At 37.2% G+C, this 23,106-nt stretch overlaps 1 protein-coding gene across 4 annotated transcripts in view; it reads right to left on the bottom strand.

Moving 5' to 3' along the window:
- The window catches only part of SENP6 (SUMO specific peptidase 6), a 112,612-nt gene extending 100,115 nt beyond the window's left edge, over window positions 1-12,497 (bottom strand). For 3 of the 4 annotated variants that reach the window (XM_012743137.3, XM_012743136.2, XM_076003179.1), the window contains exon 1: window positions 12,297-12,497. In XM_012743137.3, coding sequence (XP_012598591.1) covers window positions 12,297-12,348 — 52 coding nt within the window. In that variant the 5' untranslated portion in view covers window positions 12,349-12,497. The remainder of the gene's footprint in view (window positions 1-12,296) is intronic. The other variant, XM_012743141.3, reaches the window with a different exon arrangement.
- Between the last annotated feature and the right edge of the window lie 10,609 nt (window positions 12,498-23,106).

Genomic DNA, 23,106 nt, shown 5'->3' on the forward strand with positions numbered 1-23,106 from the left:
GATATATCCTATTTGTGGAATGTACTTTATGGTGTGATGAAAATGGTACTTCAGCTCTGCAATCTTCCCCAAAATTCATAATGCCAGGTGAATCACAAAAACATCAGACAAATCCAAATTGAGGAACACTGTACAATATACCTGACCAATACTCTTTAAAACTCTCAAGGAAAGATCGAGAAACTGTCAAAGAACACAGTAGACGACTAAGGAGACATGACAACCAAATCCAAATTCCTGGATTGGATTCTGGAACACAGAAAGGGCATTAATGGAATCATTGGTGAAATTCAAATAAAGTCTGTAGTTTAGGTAATAGTATATAGCAATGTTGAATTTCCCAGTTTTGACAAATGTATAATGGCTATATTAGGTGGCAACATTAGTGAAAGCTGGGGGAAAGTCACACAGAAACACTCTACTCCATCTTTGAAACTTCTCTGTATCTAAAAGTATTCCAAAATAAGTTTAAAACATTGAATGTAAAATGAACCTATGTGTCAAAAGTCAAAAGAAATGTTACAATGCTACAATGTTTGCACACACAATTCTAACAAACCTCATCATACAATTTCCTAACTGGTAGATTAGAACCTATTAATACAAATAAGTGAAAGAATAATCTCATGGAAGAGATAAATGCCATTAAGAGGAAATCAATTATAAAAAGCAAAGAAATTTTAAAAACCTAAGTTATGGGCAGATAATAGTAGATGAGAGATGTAACAAAAGTGATGAAAGATGAAAATTTGATAGATAGGTAGGAACTAATTTAGTTAACTAATTGATAAATCTTCCCACAAAGACTCAGAAGTCTTTGCCAGTAGTTTCTTCTAACTTTTAAGAAATAGCATCAATCTTACCTAACCTTTTCCAGAAAATAAAAAAGGAACACTTTGCAGCTCATTTTATGAAGTCAGACTAGTTGATCCCAAAATTGACAACATTCAAGGCAGAAAAATTATCAAGCAATGTCACATGAAAACAGATATAAAAGCCTAAATAAAATATGGGCAAACCAAATCCAGTAATACATAAAGAATAAAACATTACAATTAAGTAGGGTTTATCCTAAAAAGCAAGAGTTAACATTTGAAATCATGTATGTGGCTGGGCTGGGTGGCTCATGACTCTAATCCTAGCACTTTGGGAGGCCAAGGTGGGAGGATTGCTTGAGGCCAGGAGTTTGAGACCAGCCTGAACAAGAGCAAGACTCCATCTCTATAAAAAATTTAAAAAATTAGCAGGATGTGGTGGTACATATGCGCCTGTAATCCCAGTTACTTGGGAGGCTTAGCCAGAAAGATGGCCTAAGTCTAGGAATTTGAGGTTGCAGTGAACTATGATGACACCACTGTACTCTAGCCCAGGTGACAAAGTGAGACCCTGTCTCAAAAAATTTTAAAAAAATTTAAAAAGGAAAGAAAATCATGAATGTAATTCACAATACCCATTCATAACAAAACAAAAAACTCTGCAAACCAGGAATAGGAAGGAACTTCCTTAATCTGAAAAAGAGTAGCTCAAAAAACCTTCAGTAAACACCAAACTTTCCCTCTGCAAGAAGTTACCAACATATCTGTTCAAGTACTAGGTCCTAGCTGGTGCAATACAGCAAAGGGAGAAAATGCCTATGAAGGGTGAGAAAAGCAAACAAGAAAGCTTCTTCATGTATAGAACCAAAAAAAACCTCAAAAATTGGAGACAGTAGGTAGATCTGATGGAAAGGAGGACTTTTTTCCAAAGAACATATATTTAGTAACACCTGGGTGTGGTGGCTCACACCTGCTATAATCCCAGCACTTTGGGAGGCATAGGCGGGAGGATCACTTTAGGCCAGGAGTTCAAGACCAGCCTGGACAACATAGTGAGACCCCATCTCTACAAAAAAAGTTTTATAAAATGTTGGTGAATGATGGGCAGCATATTCAATGGCGGGCCCATAACATTATAATACTGTATTTTTACTGTACCTTTTCTATGTCTAGATATGTTTAGATACACAAATATTAATAATAACTACTCTGCTACAACTGCATATGGTATTCAGTACAGTGACATGCTGTACAAGTTTGTAGCCTAGGAGCAATACCATACAACCCAGGTGTGTAGTAAATTATGCCTTGTAGGTTTGTGTAAGTACCTCTGTAATGTTCACACAATGACAAAATCACCTAAGATGAATTTCTCAGAACATATCCCTGTTAAGTGACACATGACCTGAAAGAGAGACTATGATAAAACAGTTGTGATAAAGATTAATAAATATATAGAAGAAACAAGTGAGAGATAAATGGGAATTCTCTATACTAATCTTACAACATTCCTATAAATGTAAAATTATTTCAAAATAAAAAGTTAAAAAATTTAAAGAAAATAAGGAATATATAAAAAAATAAAAAAAAGAACAAGATTCTCAAATCCTGTTCCCCCAGCCTATTTAGCTGATTGTCCCTCTCCTACTCTGACACAAAAACTAAAGAAATGGACAGAAACTAATACAACAAAAAAATAAAGTTATAATACAGAGAAGACCAATAAGAACAAAGGATTTCTTTCTTTCTTTCTTTTTTTTTTTTTTTTTTTGAGACAGATTCTCACTCTGTTGCCCAGGCTAGAGTGCCATGGCATCAGCCTAGCTCACAGCAACCTCAAACTCCTGGGCTCAAGTAATCCCGCCTCAACCTCCTGAGGAGCTGGGACTACAGGCATGTGCCACCATTCTTGGCTAATTTTTTCTATATATTTTTAGTTGGCCAATGAATTTTTTCTATTTTTAGTAGAGACGGGATCTCACTCTTGCTCAGGCTGGTTTCAAACTCTTGACCTTGAGCAATCAGCCCGCCTCGGCCTCCCAGAATGCTAGGATTACAGGAGTGAGCCACCTGTCAGCCTGGGATTTCTTAAATAATAAAAAAAGAAACACAAGCCATTAAAGAAAAACCAAATGTCTGCTTTAAATAATTATGTTTATAAAATTATTCCTTTCAAAAAAATAAGACAAGTAATAATTTGGTAAGAGATATGTTCAATCTACGTAATCTAACCAAGAATTACTATCCCGAATAAAGAATATCAATATTCCAACAGGGGAAAAAATGGACAGAAGATACGAACAAGCAACTCAGAAAAAGCACAAACATATTTTCTTTTTTATATACATAAAGAAAAGATATTCAGAGTATTTTGTTTAGTTTATAGATGCATCACAAATACATGGAATAGAGACTAACACTAGGTTGGCACTCAATAAATATTTTTTGAATGTTAAATGAACAATGAATATTTTTTAAAAAAATACAGCAACAAAAATACTCAACCTCACTACAAATCAGAGTATTATAAATTCAAACCATTTGTGTATCTATCTAAACCCCATCAGACTAGCAAAAATTAAAACATCAAGTGGGTGACAATGTGGAAAAACAGGAAAACTTAAAAACTGGTTCTAAAACCACTTTGGAGATCAATCTGGCAATAGCTAGTGAAGCTGAAATTGCACATACCCTAGGACTCAATCATTCCATTGCTATGGAATACCCTAGGTTAGGAGTCAGCAAACTAGGACCCAGCCAAATCTGTCCTGATGTCTGTTTTTATTAGGCTCATGAGCTAAGAAAATGGCTTTTATATTTTTAATGGTTGGCAGAAAAAAAATCAAAAGAAGAATGCTTCATGATACATGAAAATTACATGAAATCCAAGTGTCACTATGCATAAATAAAGTTTTACTGGAGGCCGGGCGTGGTGGCTCACACCTGTAATCCTAGCACTCTGGGAGGTGTAGGCGGGGCGGATTGCTCAAGGTCAGGAGTTCAAAACCAGCCTGAGCAAGAGCAAGATCCTGCCTGTACTAAAAATAGAAAGAAATGAATTGCCCAACTAAAAATACATAGAAAAAATTACCCAGGAATGGTGGCGCATGCCTGTAGTCCCAGCTGCTCAGGAGGCTGAGGCAGAAAGATTGCTTGAGCCCAGGAGTTTGAGGTTGCTATGAGCTAGGCTGATGCCACAGCACTCTAGCCCAGGCAACAGAGTAAGACTCTGTCTCGAAAAAAAAATAAATAAAAAAGAAAAGCTTTACTGGAACACAGCAATGCTCATTTCTATTATCTCTGCCTTCTCACTGAAATGGCAATGTTAAGTAATTGCAACAGAGACTGTATGAACTGCAAAGTATTAGATATTTACTATCTAGCTCTTTACAGAAAAAGGTGGCCCCCCTTTGCCCTAGAGAAACACACGTGTACAAAGAAACAAATAATAAACAGTTCATAGTAGCAATATGAAACATACTAAAATGTTCATAGTAACAATGTATGTAAGTATAAAGTTGGATACAATCTAAATTTATACAAATACAAGAATGTATAAATAAGTCATTATATTCATACCATGGAATACTAAATGACAATGAAAATGAAAGTACTAGACTATTTTTATCAACATTGTTGAATCTTTGCAACAATGCTACAAAAGAACAAATACAGTATGGCATGCTAAAACATGCAAAACAGTGATGCATATAATGATATATATAACCTTATATATGGATCTGAGATAAATACATAAGGAGTAAAGTATAAAGAAATGCATGAGAACAACTAACCACCAAATTAAAAATACTGGTTACCTCTGTAGGAGAGGAAAAAATAAAACTGAAAAACAAAAGGGGGGAGGGAAGTTGGGGTTTACCACAGCTTCAGTTTCAACTGTTGGTAACGTTTACTTCTTTACACTAGGAAGTAGAACACAGAGTTTGCTGTATCATTCTTTATATTTCACACAGATGTGAAATATTTCCTAACAATTTTTAAACTATCATTGTTAAGATTTTACAGCAACAAAGAATATGATTGAAATTTTTTTCTCCCAAAGATAGGATCTCATTCTGTCACCAGGCTGGAATGCAGTGGTGTGATTATAGCACACTACAGCCTCCAACTCCTGGGCTCAAGTGATCCTTCTGCCCCAGTCTCCCAAGTAGCTGGGGCTATAGGCACATGCCACCACATCCAGCTAATTTTTCGCATTTGATTAAAGATGGGGTCTCGATATGTTGCCCAGGCTGGTCTCAACACTTCTGGCCTCAAGTGATCCACCCACCCTGGCCTCCTAAAGTGCTGGGATTACAGGTGTGAGCCACCATACCCAGCAGTCCTTTTTAAAAGGACCACTGAGAGAAAACTGCTCCACTGTTTCTACTGTCAAATGGATATAGTACAGGTTATCTATCACTTTCTATAATTACTGTCATTGCTTTTTACCTGATGTTGGCAACCATAATTTGCAGTTCACAATAATGAATCATGCATTGTTTCATCATCCCAAGTAATGCAACTTAAAGTGTGTTGTAATTGTGAACATTAACAGTCTGTCTTTGACTTTGTGGATTAACCAATGTTTTGCATCAAGATATTGCTTAATTTTTAATATTGTTAAAGTTTGGCTATGTTTTCTAAGAGTTTAGGTAATGAAAATGAGAATGTTTACAGTAACAACTCCAGCATAACCCAGATATCACTGACACAAAAAAAGGAAAGGAAGGAAAAATTCTAATAAACTTCCTCTTTTTTCTTACTTATGCTTGCCTTATTTCAGAAATTCCTGAATCAGTTCCTAACTAACTAAAAATTAAACTAATAACTGTTCCTGTTGCTATTTGTACTTTTAAAACAAACTACAATTTGTTTAATTTAAAATATGTATAATTTCCTATAATTTTTTTCTTTTTGCCTTTTTTTTTTAATTTTTTGTCTTTTACCCAACACATACCTGGATGCTTACAAATTATAAATTGTGTTGTCCATCTTGTTTTTTCTTTCTTAGGTTCCTAAACTGTCCAAAATTTAGAAACTTTTGGATTTCATAAAAATTCTGTTGAAAGAATGGGGAAAAAAATACCAGGCAAGTATGGGAGAGGTAGGACAGCTGTATAGATTAAAGATGTCTACAAATTCTGCGCCACTCTCATTGAATGGTGGGTCTACTTCCCCTGCCCTTGAATCTGGCTGGCTCTGTGACTTTTTGGCCAATACAATGTGGCATAGGTGACATTGTGATTTCTGATGTTGGGCCTTAAGAGATCTGTGGCTTTCTCCTTTTGCCCTCTCAAAATGCTTCTTCAATAAATGATCATTCTTCATAATTACTTATTATTTTTCCTTATCTTGTCCAATCTCCCCTCCCTTTTGGGGAGATACAGGGAAAGGAGGTAAGAGGAAGAATGGGGAAGCAAAGAGATAAGGAAGGGAGGAAGGAAATGCTGAAGAAAGCTGAAGCTATAAGTCAGGTCCCAAGCTCCAGTTCTGATTTCCCCACTAACTTGCTCTGGGTCACACAACCCATCTATACCTCTTGAGTTCCTTAAATATCCAACATACTTTTATAATGGCAACAGGAACAATCAATATATGAAAGTCTAGGTAAGTGGAGTACATAATTTCATTCTCTTTCCTCTCTTATTATACCAGTCAACCTAGAATATCAAAATTAGTATATCTAGAAAAAGAAAGGTAGTAAGTGAAAGAAAAACAATAAAACTGAAAATCAAATAAAAGAGAAGCAAGGAAAAGTTGTTCTTTTTCTTTTATCTATCTGCTAAGAAATAAAATAATACCAACAGAGGACTTAACACATGCCTTGAATGGTTTTAAGTATTTAATATATATTAACTCATTTAATTCTCATGGCAATCTTATAAGGTAACAATTATTATCCATGTTTTACAGATGAGAAAACAGTTTATGTAATCTGTCTACAGCTAATAAGCAGTAGAGTCAGATGTTGAACCTCAGGATTCTGGCTTATAAATTCATGCTCTCAGTGCATTTCTAATGAAAATCACTTTTATTCCAAGTGAAATTCTACTCTACTGTTTCATGCAAGTACATAAAATCCACTAACAAACAGAATTTATCACTTCAACGGATGAAACCAGGAAGTAAACATATTTAAGGAGTAAATAAGGAATGACACTATGATATAGTTTCCAAAAGTCATGCAATCAAAAGAAAAAGAGGTGCATTCCCCTGAGTTGGCAGAAACTAAAAACCTTGCTCATACTCCATGGAATGCCAATCATTTAGGAGAAACTGTGCTTTAGTTCAACAGATGGTGTGAAGTATTTGCTGTCCCCAGGAGAACTAGAAAACTGATTGGGTTCTGAACTGAGTTTACATATAATATAAAAGTATAGCTAAGGAGAAATGGAAAAGACTTTTCATTTGGAGACAAGCATTTTTGCTGCTACCTATACGATACACAACATGGCAAAAGTTTAACATCAGTCTTTTCAACCACATTGTGGACAAGGTCCATAAAAAGAGACCCAAATGAGAAGGAAAACAAGCTAAAGTAATAATATATGTACATTACAAAGGAAAAGCAGAAAAAAATAGGAGAAAATATGGGTGCAGCAATTCACTTGGTAAAGAAACAAAAAAAGGCAAAGGAGGGGGAGGAGGGGATGGGTATATACAAACACAATGAGTAAGATATGCAACGTTTGGGGGATGGGCACACTTGAAGCTCTCTCTGACTTGAGGGGAGTAGGGGGGGCATGGGCAATATACGTAACCTTAACACTTGTACCCCCATAATACGCTAAAATAAAAATAAAAAAGGCAAAGGAAAAAAAAAGCCAGATATGAACAAGCACAGTATGCAAAAGAAAAGAAACCAATGAGAGTAAGTAGACTTGTTAGAGCTCCCACAGAGGAAACAAGAAGATAGAGAATATCAAAAGAAAGGTTAGCTACCATTACCTTTGCCCTATACTGTAATCATCTCCTACGTGGTCTCCCTGATGATCTTTTGCCCCTTTCTAAAGCTTTACACTTGTACCCCCATAATACGCTAAAATAAAAAAAAAATTTAAATAAAGCTTTATCCAGGTGATAGCTAATGACCTTTTTTGAAACAAATTTGATGATGTCACCTTCAACCTCATCTTGCATGACTCTCCATGCTGGCACCATATCTAACTTCTTTAAGTTACCCAAACATCTCACACTTTCTTATTTTATTCCCTCTGCCTAGAAAGCTCTGTCTCTCCACCTTCCCTTATCCTACACACCCTTTAAACTATGCTGATTGGTTCCAATTCTTATCATTACGAGTTTAGTATACCTTATGTGAAACGCTTGGGAATATAAGTATTTCAGATTTCAGATTTTGGAATATTTGCATTATACTAGTTGAGCCTCCCAAATCCCAAAATCCGAAATCCAAAACAAGCATTTCCTTTGAGTGTCATGTTGGTGGCTCAAAAAGTTTTGGATTTTGGAGCATTTCAGATTTCTGGATTTGGGATGCTTGACTTGACAGTAGTAATCTTCCATTTACAAGTGTAGTTATTTGATTATTGATTCTCTTCACTAGACTGACTAAAGATTTTATGGAGAAACAATGTTTTCCTCCTCACCATTGTGCCTCTTAGTGCAGTGCCATGCCTACAACATACTAGGTGCTCAATAAATACCTGTTGTACAAATGAATAAACAAAGAAGAGAAACCTGCCAAACCCATCTATCAGAAGTAGAAAAGGGGTAAGAGACAACAGTAAGTGAATAGAAGTGAAAGAAACATGTCAAGGAGGGGAAAGTAAAAATTCAACATAAGTTATGACCTAATGAAATTCATACAATTTTATTGTGATATTTTACGGACAAAATAAAGAAGGTACAATAGTAGCCAGTAGGTCTCCTTTTCCCTAGAGAAGCTATAAAAGGAAACAGAATTAGAATTTCACTTAGTAGTTACAAGGATATAAAATATATTGTATAACAAAGATCTCAAACAGGCATCTCAAATACAATACAAACAAGCAGTGCTATTAATTTCCTTCTTACTCCTTTGCCAGTCTACTATTTCAGTAAATGTCATTATCTCCCAATACTTCAAGGCAAAACCCTTCAATTCCTTGCTTTCAATTCCTCACTGTACAATTCATCAACAAAACCTGTAAGCTCTATATCCAAATATACCTTCAATCTATTCACTTCTCCTTCCCAATTTCCATTGCCACCATCCTAATCCAAGCCACTATCACTTCTACCTAGACTACTACAGTATTATCCTAACTTATCTCCTTGTTTTTAATGTTGATTTTCTCTAATTAATTAAACAGAGCAGCCAAAGTGATTTTTCAAAAAAATAAATCATGACACCTCTTTGCCCCAAACTCTTCAACTACCTTCCATGGCAAAAAATGAAATAAAAATTCTTCATAATCCTGCATGACAGATCTGTAACTCATATCACTTTCTCCTTTGCTTGCTGTATTTCAGTCATAATGACCTCCTTTTTTTTATCAAATGGAACCATATATCACCTCTGAACCTTCACACATATCATCTCCTTTACCATACTCATGGCCTTTCCTGACTTTAAGTAAAATGGCTTCCCTATCATTGCTCTGTTTACTTTTTCCATAGTCTTTATCATACTGTTACCATCTAGTTTATTTCATTAACAAACATGTTTCAGGTGCAAGGAATATGATGGTGAAAAGATAAGCTCATTGCTTTCACAAAGCTTATGACAGACTGGAGTAAGTAGGATTAAAAAACATGAAGAAATAAATTAAGTGATAATTGCTAATATAAAAAATAAAACAGTAAAAGGTAACAGCGCATACACTGGTGGCACCAGGACATTTTAGGAGGATGTAAAGTCTAAGCAGACCTGAATAAAGTGAAGAAGGTAACACAATGAAAGCCTGAGGTAACATATGGTTTGATAGAATAAGACAATAAGACATAGTGTTAGACAGATCATAGGGTGACTATATTCTACAAAAATCTATTGTACATTTTTAAATAGCTAGAAGAGAATAATTTGAATGTTTTTAGCATAAAGACAAATATCTAATGTGATGGATATCCCCCAAGTACAATGATTTGATCTTTACAAATTACATGAATGTATTAAATTATCACATGTACCCTCAAACTATGTATACTTATTATGCATCAATAAAAACAAATTAATTTTTAAAACTGGGGTAACATTCTAAATGGATTATTTTTACTCATTGACCGTCTCTCCCACTAAAACACACGCTCTATGAAAACAGGGACGTTGACTATCTCATGCACTGTTCTATTCACCTTGGTACAATGATTCGTAGACTGCTATAAATATTTGATGAATGAATGAAAACCTATTTCAGTTTTTCAAGAAGTTTACTGGAGGAGTTTGGCGGCAGGGAAAAAAAAGTTTACTGGAAAACAAAGAAAGTGTAATAAGTAAATATTTTAATATGAAATCCTAATAGCCTATGGGGAAACATTTTGAAAACTTGTAACGTGATAATACATAATGTATGACAAATTATAGTGGAGAATTTTATTATTAGAAGTGTAAGGAACCAAAGGAATCTTGGAAAATTAAACAGAAAACAGGGGTAGTAATAAATACCATTTATTTATTTAGAAAGATTCAATACAATATATGAAAACTGATTATAAAGAACTAAAAATTCTCCCTTTTCCTTTATTCTCATGTTCTAAATCAGTTGCCATTTGCTTTCTTTATGAAAATGCTGAAGACATGGTGAAACTCAAACTTACTATACTGTACATTCGAAGAACCTTAAATTAGAAGAAACTAAAAGCAATAGTTTGAAATTCACATTAGCTCTGCATCTGTTGGCTTTATTTACACTTTTTTATCCTTCCTATGTTCATCCAATCAGAACTTAAACTAAATCAGAAGCCTACAGAAGCCCTAAATCTCCCATAGCTCAAAGTATAATCATCAGCATACTGAATATAATAAGCACCAGTAAGTCATCTTTTGAGTTTCCAATTCCAAGACGATATCAACTCAGGTAGCACTACCTGTAATACAAGCTGCACCACTCAGCCTCTTGACAGGTACCTATCCTGCACAAACTAGAATGGAGGTAATATGAAATGAACCCAGAAAAATGCACAAGCTTTTATTATCTTCTTACTAGGAATCTCATATAAAGCTCTCATCACTTTAAGGTAAAGGCTGGCTTGCACAGCAAGATGAGATTTTTTTTCCACTTCACTATACTCAAGTGGGAAGAATTAAAAAAATTACTTTCTCCCACTTTCATTAGTTCCAATTCTTCCATTAGACTAATACTGAATACCTATTGTGTTCCAGGCACTGTTTGAGGTGCTGTTAATAAAGCAGTACATAAGGCATTCCCATCCCTTAACACCTTTCTATAGAACCTGTTACTACCAAGGTTCTTTCTTAATTTTAAGTTAAATTGTACATTCTTAATTCGGTAATGTTTCTACAGTTATTTTTTAAAAAGTATCGCTTATGACATACTGCAATGAAAATCATCAGCAAAATTACCCAAAGAGCAGGTAATTCTTTTTAACAAACACTGCGCAGAGAAGCTCATTTTTCCAAACATCTTATTTATAAACTCAATTACCAGTGCAAACACTGAACCCATAGGCAAATTACATAACGTGAGCGTTTAAGTTATTGCAATAAAATTTAGCTGTATTTTTGGAGTCTTTATAGAAACACGGGCAAAAAGCCAATATTGTTACCCATTACCCATCCCCAACAAAAACATAATAGCTTTTCTTAAAACTGGCTTAGTTCACTTACACTAAATGTTTAACTTTCCCCTCACAAGTGAATAAAGCACCCAAACTTTGTTTATACGCTTTAGTGACGGTCCCCAAATTGATACTGTAAATCTCGTTCTCTTTCTTCAAATAAATTATTTTACAAAATAGTTTTAGCAAAATACATGCCGTAAGAGTATCAAACAAGGCCAGGTCCAATCTGAACACTGGGTGCAAAAAGAAGCCTAAAGCGCTGAGAAACAGAAAGGCCAGGAGGTATAACACATACCTCACTTAAACTACCCATCCCCTTCCTACAAAGACTGGCCCCCAGTTGCACCCAATCTTGGCAATTTGAAACTTTCCATGAACACTAAACAAAATCTGAATGTAGGCTGCGCTTATCCTTAGGCCACCACACAAAAAAAAAATAAATAAAATTAAAAAATGTCAAACACTTAAGCGCACACTCTCAAAGGATGCCCACCAACTGCAACTCCCAGTCCGATCCACCCGCGCCCCCTCGGCCTTCCCGGCTCACCGGCGAGCCCCTCGCCCAGGCGGACTCGAACCCGGCGCGCTCGCAACACATTCCCTCCCTGCCACCGCTCTTCCTCGTACCTCCGCTGTCCGCCAAACCCACCAAGCGCTGATAACTGAATATCCGGGGTTCCAGGGGCCACGTTTTCCTGTATTTCCCCCCCTACCCCGCAAGGGCAGAAATAGACATACCTTCCAGAAAAGTAATTTCCCCAGCGCTGCCTCCGCTCTTGCCGGCCGCCATCTTCCTCCTCCCACGCCGCCGCCTCCTTAATCCATGGCCCACACCGCCGCCGTGCTCGCCGGGATGAGGGGCCGCGCCGCAGGAGGGTAGCCGCCGCAGGGTTGCGGGCCTCGGGCTCAGCCGTCAGGCGGGCTGCGTTCCCACGTCCGGACAGGCCTACACAAAAGCAGGCCAAGCGCGCCCGGGCCTGTCCGCGGGCTGGCGGGCGACGAGGCCCGCGGCCTGGGCTCCTCCTCAAGCCCCTTCGGGGGAACGCGAGCGGCGACGACGGCGACGGCGCTTCCCGGGCCTGGTTCCTCTCGGCCCACGACTCCCCATCCACCGCCCGCCCAGGCAGCCTGAGAAGCGTCTCTGAGCCGCGGGCCCCCAGCAAAGAAGGATGAAGGAGAGCACACAAACACGCCTCTCTTCGTCCCAAGGCCGTAAAATGGCCGCACCCGCCGCGCCGGAGCGGCGAGGTCTCCGCGACCGACAGGCGCTCGCAGGCCCCTCGCTCTTTCTGCAGCCGCCGCCGCTACGGCCGTCCGTCCACCCCGCCCAGGCGTGAATGCATCAGCGGAGGCCTTTGCGACTGTCCATGTGGACAGGGGTGGGTCTCCTCTGCCACCGCCTCGCGTCGGTCGCCACAGCAGCTCCAGCAGCCGCTGCTGCCGCTCCTCCCCCACGGACGCGGGATCTGCCGCCTGGCTCCCGCCCCCGCCCCGACCCGACGCTGCCGCCCCCAGTGCGGCTCCCCCTCAGGAGCCCGGACTCCGCTCGCGGGCAGAGCGGGCTGCGGCGCCGCACCGAACCCTGCCCTGTGGGCGCCCGCCACCCGGGCTCTTGGCAGGGCCGGCCCTTCACGGCGCCGGCTGGGCCTAGACACGTTACTTCCAAAATCCCGACCGCCGTGGGCCCCATAGCAGACCTGGCGTGCGAGCGCTTCTCAGCCGGGCCGCCGCTGTAGCTGCTCCTGTGGCACCACAGAGGCCTTGGAAATGTTAAAAGTTCATTTCTTTGAGGAGGCCTCAATTTAAACCACAACCAACTGAAGAGAAAAAGGTAGTGAGGTAGTGCAGTCACATGTTGAGAAAATGATTTGTGGTGCACATTTATCTTTAAAGAAGTGTTCAAAATAATTTATCAGGGAAGATTCTGCCGGGACGCTTTGGATGGCAGTGTTGGGGGGAAAAGCCCTTTGTCATTTATTTGCCTGAGATTTCAAAAGCCATACCCCTGTCTTACAAGTCAGACCTTATCATTTCAGATGACTGTATTTTGGGTTTTCTTTTCTTTTCCTTTTTTTTTTTTTACATTGTTCCTATTATAAAAACAATACATTTCTCATTAATGAAACTATAGAAAACGCAGAAAATGATGTTACCTCATAGTTTCACCACCAAAACTCAACTCCTTTAGGCATGTAGTCCTCAAATCAGCATTTTCCTTAAGTCCTTCAGTATCCCTCTTTAAAAAACAAAAACGAGGAAAAGTCTATGCAATATGTTAATGAAAAGTTAACAATTAAAATGATGCGGAAAAACTAAGATTAAATGCAATCTTTGAGCAATGAATTGTTCTAATTCACTTGTCCTGTTAACCAGGGCTTAAGCAGGAAACCTTATTGTTTAAAACTTACTTTAAATCTTTTTCTGAAATGACCCCGTAATCTTTCCTGATCTACCAAGAGTGGTGTGATGAATATAATTTATTACTATTTGTTATTTTTGTTGCCTGAGGATCTTGCATGATCCTGTTGTGATGTTCTATGACATAGTCTGTGCCAATGACAGTATAATACTGAGGTGTGTAGAATAGATACTAGGCAGATGTGGGTGACTGGTCATTTATACAGGCTGCAAAGTGTAGTTTAAAAGACATAAATTTTTTATTTTAAAATGCATATATACTGGCTTTGAAAATAGAGGAAGGTGAGAGAAGTCAAGGGATGTGAGTGGCCTCTAGAGCTGAAAAAGGCAAGGAAATTGATTCTCTCCTAGAGTTTCCAAAAAGAAAAACACACTTTGATTTTAGCCCAGTAGGACAGGTGTTGACCTTAGAGAACTGTAAGAGGGTAAATTTGGGTTAAATTGCTAAATTAGTGGTAATTTGTTGTAACAGTGCATAGAAAGGGAAACGAGATAGAGTTGTATATAAGATGTCCTTTAAGCAAGCTCAGTTAGGATCTTTCAAAGTTCATTGTTTTAAGTGTTAATTTCAGCTAATCTCTATGGGAGTCCATAATTCCAATTTTGAAGGAGATGTATGGATTAAACCAATGGTTCTCAAACTTTAGCATGCATAGAAATCATTTGGAGGGCTTGTTAAAACAGATTGCTTCACCCCACCTCCAGAGTTTCTGATCCCGTGGCTCTGGAGTGGGACCTGATAATTTGCATTTCTAACAAGTTCCCAGGTAATGCAGATGCTGCTGATCTCACAAGTCCACACTCAGAGAACCACTAAATTAAACCATCTCTAATTTCCTTTCTAATTCAATTATTCAGGTCCTGTGAGTATGCAATTACAAGTGAAATTACCAGTTTCCATTTTCAGCTATACATTAAAGATGTTTTCTAAAAATCAGTGCTATATGAGTATGAGTATGATCAACTGAGAATTGACAGTATCATGTAATCTGTTATCCAGGATTCAGAGCCTAGAAATTTTCAGATTTAGGACATGCTCTTGAAACTTAGGTGTAGTTGGTATACATACAAATATATATTTAGTGTATTTACAGATACTCAAATTAGCCCTTCTTCTTTATACATACGTTTTTCAAAGCTCACGGATGTTATGGACAATGCCTTTGAATGTCAGAAATACGACTAATTACAAAATCAGTTCTCTGAGCTATTTATTCAATTTTTATTAAAAATCTAGCATATCTTTATCATTTATATTTAGCAAATTCCATTCAGCTGCCAGCTAAGTTGTCACATTATGCAAAATTTAATTCTGGCAAAAAGGATAAATATTATATAATAGAAAAATAGACTATTTTAGATTTGAATAGATGGGTAATTACAGTGGATAATAAGCTACTTTATTTTTTCTAATAAAGAAAATTTGGAAAAAGAAAGAAGAAAAAAACAGAACAGGGTCCTGCCACACAAGATTCTAACCCTAATGCCATACTTCTCCAATGTCTTTTTATTAATACACTTAATCTGATCACCCATTCCCAAGGTTACACCCTGAATCTGCTTCTCTTTCAAACTCAGTACAGGCATATCTTATTTTATTGCATTGCACTTTCTTGCCCTTCACAGATACTGCATTTTTTACAAATTGAAGGTTTGTCATTTTTCCAACAGCATGGGCTCACTTTGTATCTCTGTGTCACATTTTGGTAATTCTTACAATATTTCAAACTTTTTCATTATTATATCTGTTATGGTGATTTGTGAATCCGTGATCACTGATCTTTGAGGTTACTCTTATAATTGTTTTGGGGTGCCACAAATTGCATCCATTAAGCAGAGAGCTTAACAGATACTGTAAGTAGTTTTGATTGACCCACCAACCAACCATTCTCCCATCTCTCTCCCTTGCCTCACTTCTCCCTATTCCCTGAGACACAACAATCAGGTTAATAACCATATAATAGCCTGTAAGTGTTCAAGTGAAAGAAAGAGTCCTGTCTCTAGCTTTGAATGAAAGGCTAGAAATAAGCATAGAGAGGAAGGCAGGGAGAAAGCTGAGATAGGCTGAAAAGCTAGGTCTCTTAGCCAAGTTAGCCAAGCTGTCAATGTGAAGGAAAACTTCTTGAAGAAAATTAAAACTGTTAACTCCAATGAACACACAAATAATAAGAAAGCAAAGCAGATTTACTGCTGATATGGAGAAAGTTTTAGTGGTCTGGTTAGAAGATCAAAACAGCCATAACATTCCCTTAAGCCAAAGCCTAATCCAGAGCAAGATCCTAACTATTTAATGAAGGTGTGAGAGAGGTGAGGAAGCTGCAAAAGAAACGTTTGGAGCTAGCAGAGGTTGTTGGTTCATGAAGTTTAAGGAAAGAAGCCATCTCCATAAAATAAAAGTCCAAGGTGAAGCAGCAACGTAGAAGCTGCAGCAAGTTCTCCAGAGATCTAGCTAAGATAATTGACTAAGGTAGCTAAACAACAGGTTTTCAATGTGGATAAAACAGCCTTCTATTGGAAAAAGATGCCATCTAAGATTTTCATAGCTAGACAGGAGAAGTCAATGTCTTGCTTCAAAGCCTCAAAGGGCAGGCTAACTCTTGGGTAGGGACAAATGCAGTTGGTGACTTGAAGTGGAAGCCAGTGCTCATTTGCCATTCCCCAAATCTTATAGCCCTTAAGAATTATACTAAATTTACTCTGCCTCTGCTCTATAAATGGAGCAAGAAAGCCTGAATGACAGAACATCTGTTTACAGCAAGGTTTACTGGATATTTTAAGCTTACCATTTAAGACCTACTCCTCAGAAAAAAGATTCCTTTCAAAATATTACTGCTCATTGACAGTGCACCTGGCATCCAAGAGCTGTGATGGTGGTGTACAAGGGGATTAATACTGTTTTCATGCCTACTAATGCAACATCCATTTTGTAGCCCATGGATCAAGGAGTGATTTCAGTTTTCAACTCTTATTATTTAGGAAATACATTTGTAAGGGTATAGCTACCCTAGATAGTGATTCATCTAATGGTCTGGACAAAGTAAATTGAAAACCTTCTGGAAAGGATTCACCATTCTAGATACCTTAAGAATATTTGTGATTCATGAGAGGAGGTTAATATTAACATTAACAAGAGTTTGGAGGAAGTTGATTCCAACTCTTATGGATCACTTTGAGAGGTTCAAGACTTCAATGGAGAAAAAAACTGCAGATGTGATGGAAATAGCAAGAGAAATAGAAGTGGAGCCAGAAGATATGACTGAATTACTTCAATCTTATGATCAAACTTGAATGGATGAGGAGTTGCTTCTATATGAGCAAAGTGGTTTCTTGAGATGGAATCTTCTTCTGGTAAGGATGTTTCTGGTAAAGATGCTTTTGGCGTTGAAATGACAACAAAAGATTTAGAATATCACATAAACTTAGTTGATAAAGTAGCAGCAGAGTTTGAAAGGATTTACTTACACAATTTTGAAAGAAGTTGTACTGTGGGCAAAACATTATCAAACAGTATTGCATGCTACAGAGAAATCTTTTGTAAAAGGAAGAGTTGATCTATGCAGCAAACTTCATTGTTGTCTTATTTTAAGAAATTGCCATAGCCAATCCAATCTTCAGCAACTACCACCCTGATCGGTCAGCAGCCATTAACATCTAGGCAAGACCTTCCACCAACAAAAAGATTACAACTTGCTGAAGGCTCAAATATAAATTATTTTATTTATTTATTTACATATTCATTTTGAGACAGAGTCTCACTCTGTTTCCTGGGCTACAGTGCTGTGGCATCAGCCTAGCTCACAGCAATCTCAAACTCTTGGGCTCAAGCGGTCCTTCTGCCTTAGCCTCCTAAGTAGCTGGGACTACAGGCATGTGCCACCATGCCCCGCTAATTTTTTCTATGTATTTTTAGTTGTACAGCTAATTTCTTTTCTATTTTTTTAGTAGAGATGGGGTCTCGCTCTTGCTCAGGCTGGTCTTGAACTCCTGAGCTCAAACGATCCACCCACCTCAGCCTCCCAGAGTGTTGGGATTACAGCTGTGAGCCACCATGCGCGACTTTATTTATTTATTTATTTATTTATTGAAACAGGGTCACACTCTGTTGCCTAGGCTGGAGTGCAGTAGCATGATCATAGCTCACTATAATCATGAACACTTGGATCCTCTCACCTCAGCCTCCTGAGTAACTGGGACTACAGGCACATACCCCCACACCTGGCTAATTTTTAAATTTTTTGTAGACACGGGTCTCTCTATGTTGCCCAGGCTGAATAAACTTTTTAAAATTAAGGTATGTACATTGTGTATTTATTCATAATGCTGCTGTACACTTAATAGACTGCCCTATAGAATAAACATAACTTTTATATGCACTTGGAATCCAAAAAAAAATCACATTACTTGCTTTATTGCAATATTCTCTTTATTATGATGGTTTGGAACTGAACCTCTAATATCTCCAAGTTATGCCTGTAATTCAAACATCCTATCTACAGCTACAGCCACTGTGACCATTTTCAATCTCCCTGTGATCCCTAAACCCATTGACTCCTTCATTTTCTCTCTTTACTTCTCTCCCTACCTACTTTAGACTCCACATACATTACTTCATTTACTTTCTTGATTATATTCTCAACTCCTTGCTTCTCTGCTATTTCCTGGCTTTCTTCTCTTAAAACTCTCACCCCGAGTAAATTCTGTTACTCACCTTCCCCATTGGGACATAGAGTGAGCATGGCTGAAGCAAGTCATCCAGTAAAGAAGACTGGTTCCACTAAGATGTTATGGTTGCCACCTCGCAGGAACTTGCTACCAAATCGGCATGATTCTCCAACCCTCCATGACAACTATTTCACACTATTTCCCCATCATTCTTGGCATAATTCCTTGCTTCCTACTTTAAGGAGAAATACATGGCATAAGATGAATATTTCCTTAGTTTACCAAAAACTATCTGCATCTGTACATACCCATTTTATTTCCTACTGTTAGAGTTCCTCCTTCTTTAACTCAATCCTGTCACATATCCTGTGGGTCCCCTACCCTAGTGCCTTATCAAGATCCCCACTCTCTACAACCTAGTAGAATTTATCTTTTTTGTAGCAGAAAATGTTGGTCCTACTCTTTATAACCTTTAGGATGTTTGACCACACCATACATTTGAGAGCTTTGCAGGCAATTCACCAGCATAATTGTAGCCTACTTAAATTGATTCAAAGATACATATATTTGTGAGTCTTCATATTAAGAACCCACTCGGTCTTCCATGAAGTCTAAATCCTACATGAAAGAATAATCAATGGTAATGACCAAAGGGGCCAATAATCTTAAACATTCCATGCAAACAGAATTCACAGGAAAACAAGACTGATTTTGCAGGATGCCTCCCCAAAGCTGTTGCTTTCCTGGAATTATTTCTCAGTGAATAGCATTGCCACTTACCCAGTTTCACAGACAAGAAAACTGGGACTCATTTCTCTTCTCTTCTCTTCTCTTCTCTTCTCTTCTCTTCTCTTCTCTTCTCTTCTCTTCTCTTCTCTTCCTCTTCTCTTCCCTTCTCTCTTTTTCTCTTTCCCCTACTACCTCTCTGTCTTTCTTTTTAATCAAGTCTTCTTCCTATCTCTTGAATCTATTCATATTTTTTCCACTTTGTCAATGTCTCCACCCTAGTCTTAGCCACCATAACCTTTCAGTCATAATAGATTCAAACAGGTAATTCCTTGTTCCCTCCCCATTTCTCTCACAAAATCCACAATAATCTTTTTTTTTTAAGTAAATCAAATCACAGCACCTTTCAGTTTAAAACCATTCAAATGTTTCCTCTTGTTATTAGGATAAAATCCTAAATTCTAGGCCCTACCTACCTACCTCACTAGGCTCATCTTAAAGCATATAGCATTCTCACCTTCTTCTTTAAGCTCCAAGCACTTTCAGTTCTTTTAGTTCTTCTTTTCTATATCACAGTCTTTGAGCATGTTTTATCTTTCATCTGCAATTAACTTTTTGTCTGAATAGAACCTTGCACCAGTAGGTATTAAGACATATCTGCTGAATGAACAAACAAATAAATACAACATATTTAAAATAATGTTTCCCAAGTAAAATTTAGAATCACAGAATTCTAGAACCCAAACTCCTTAGAGACCATGTAATACAATCTTCTCAGAGGTGCAGAAAATGCCTATGCCCCAAATAACGCTGTGGTGGAAATCTAGGAAAGACACTCTAAAATGGATCAGCAATCTGATGTGAACCTAGGGCTTGGTTTTGAAAATTACAAGGCTGAAGTAATTTGAGTTGTTTTGAGAAGGCAGGGAAATGACAGAAGGAAGACTTGAGTTTGTGGTAGACATATAATAACAAAGTTTCCTTTCTGTATATGTTCATCCCTAAAGCTACAAATTCTTGTTTTGTATCACAGCTGATGTTTCCTCTATTTTAGCCAAATTTAAATGCTGTATATAAAACTACTTGGACAAGCTGACACATATGCTGGTAGAGCTTAATAGTTATTGATAAAGTAGCAATCCAGTTTTAATACATATATTTCTTTGAAAACACAGCTATTATTCTTTTAAATACTACACTGAGATGTGCAGGATATAGTTAGTCTGTGAATAAATACAAGTTTCAAAAGACAATAATAGGTTCTGCAATTGTGACTGGTTGATGGTTTTGGACAGCTTAGTTATTTTGTGTCAGATGAAATGGATTATGAGCGTTATATGAAAATTGTGTCTTTTATATAATAAGTATAGTAAGTTTCTTTTATATAATAAGTATATAAGTTTGTTTAACATAATTTTTATAATATTCCATTTCACTTTTAACTTGTTGATTATCTTATTTTGTTTTTGTTTAATCCTACCATATTTCATGGTCCTTTTTTTATTTCCAGTTCTTCTCTTTAGTCAATGCTTTCTTTCTGTCCCTCTTCCATGTTGCAGTTTTTTTCCTAGCGTTTTAGCAGGTGATTTATTGGCCATTTTAATGCTTACAATTTTAAACTTCTAATTAAGTGATGCTCAAGCTAATCTTTTTTAAAATTATAAGTGAAAATATCTTCAAAATAAAACATATTTCTTATATATAATCAGTTCCTACCAGGCACTTTCAGTGTCAACATTTATAAATGAACAGGGAAGTTTTCAGGTGACCAGGGCAGCATTATGACTTTCCTGGGCCTTGGGCACTATGACTTCATGGGGTCCTTCTTTCATAAGAAATATATCAAACATTTTTAGCCAGATTCAAAATGCTATATGTAAAGTAATAGTTTTAATTTTTAAGTTAGTTAATTTTACAATTGCTTTGGTATAAAGACAAAATGTAATCCAGACTGTATTCATTGTTATGTATTTATTATTATGACTGTGTTCATTTTTTTCTTCTGATTTTATTTTATTTTATTTTAGAGGCAGGGTCTTGCTCTGTTGCTCAAGCTGGAGGGCAGGAGCTCAATTATAGCTCACTGTAACTTTGAGCTCCTGGGGTCAAATGATCTTCCCACGTCAGCCTCCCAAAGTGCTGGGATTATAGGCATGAGCCACCATGCCTGGCCTTTCTTCTGATTTTAAAAGAAATAACATGAAAAGATTTTCACAAGTTTTAGAAGTATCTTTGGCCCTGGGCACTGTGCCTTCTGTGTGTAATGGATAAATTGGACCTGCAGATGACTACTGGATCCTTTCATGTTCATTAATGGAAATGATCACATGAAAATCATGTCTAGCTGAACTCTGAGGCAGTGGTTCTCAAATTTTAACTTGTATAAGAATCAACAGAAGAGCTTATGAAACAGTTTCCTGGGCCCTATCCCAAACCGTCTGGTTAAGTAGGTCTGGGTAGGACCCATGAATTTGTGTTTCTGATAAGCTCAAAGATAATACTAATGCTGCTGGTTTGAGAACCAAACTTTCAGGATAATATAACTGTTTTATGCTCCCATTATGGTTTGCTAGGTATACTATTCAGATCTCCTAATCAACATTTGATGAACATCTACTGTTATTTTATGTAGAAACTGAGACTCAAAGGTTAAATAGCTTTGCCAAAGTGACTCAGCTAGAAAATTGTAGACCTGGAATTTGAGCTGAGATCCATCTAGACTCCAAAGTTCATGCTCTTATTATCATTACCATGTGGCAATGATAGGTAATATAATCAGTGTGCCTAGAAGCAAATTTTAAAACATGAAACAATGCATAAAAGTGCTATTTTCCTAGATCATCATTGTTGTATTTGCCCTATTTATTGTGGTCTGCTGATGGCCTTCATCTTTCTGGCTATTTATTCTTCACTTCTTATCTCTAGTTAATAACGGCAGAATGAATGTAGTAATGGCTTGTAACACAATTTTCTGAAAGTGTTCTCTAATGCTGACTCCAAACTAAAGCTGATTAGGATTTTGCATTTTTCATTAACTTCACTTTGCAATTTGAACTGCTTCATCTCTTCTGCAGGTTGACAAACTTAAGTCTTCAGAATATAAAACAATATAAGGATTAACTAGCACTCTGAGTTTTGGACTTTGAACGCCTTTGCCTTATGAGGTTAAAAGTCTCATTTTATAACTAGCTTCCTTGTTAATTCTTTTTAATATCATTGTATTGTAAATACATACATGTGAGATAATCACTTTATCTTTCTCCCTCTCTGTATGTGTATATATATGTAAGTTTCTTATTGCTTTTTTTCATTTCTGAAGAACATAGTTTAATACAAATGTTGGCTATTTTCTAAAGTTGTATTTTTCAAGAAGATGCTTTGATGTCCTCAAAGTTTACCAAACCCTTGCTCATCATCCTACATAAAGGGGCCACAGTGTTTCCAGCAATTGCACAAACATAATAAAATAAGTACAGAAAGATATATTAATATTACAAGGACAGAGAAATGATCAAATATATCATAGAACTTCTTTTTAACAGAGTGCTTTGCAGCTATTTAAACCAGTGAAGTAGATACATTAATACTGAAGAAAGTTATGGATATGAAGATATATTTTTGGTAAGGAAAGTTAAAAAGAAAACAGAATAATTTTGTATGAGGAAGAATCTTGTGTGGTAAATTTTTGTCCTAGAGTAAAATGACAGATTATTTAAGAAAGAGGAAGTGTAAGACAAAGCAG

This window comes from Microcebus murinus, chromosome 5 (genome assembly GCF_040939455.1).
Source record: "Microcebus murinus isolate Inina chromosome 5, M.murinus_Inina_mat1.0, whole genome shotgun sequence".
Lineage (NCBI taxonomy): Eukaryota > Metazoa > Chordata > Mammalia > Primates > Cheirogaleidae > Microcebus > Microcebus murinus.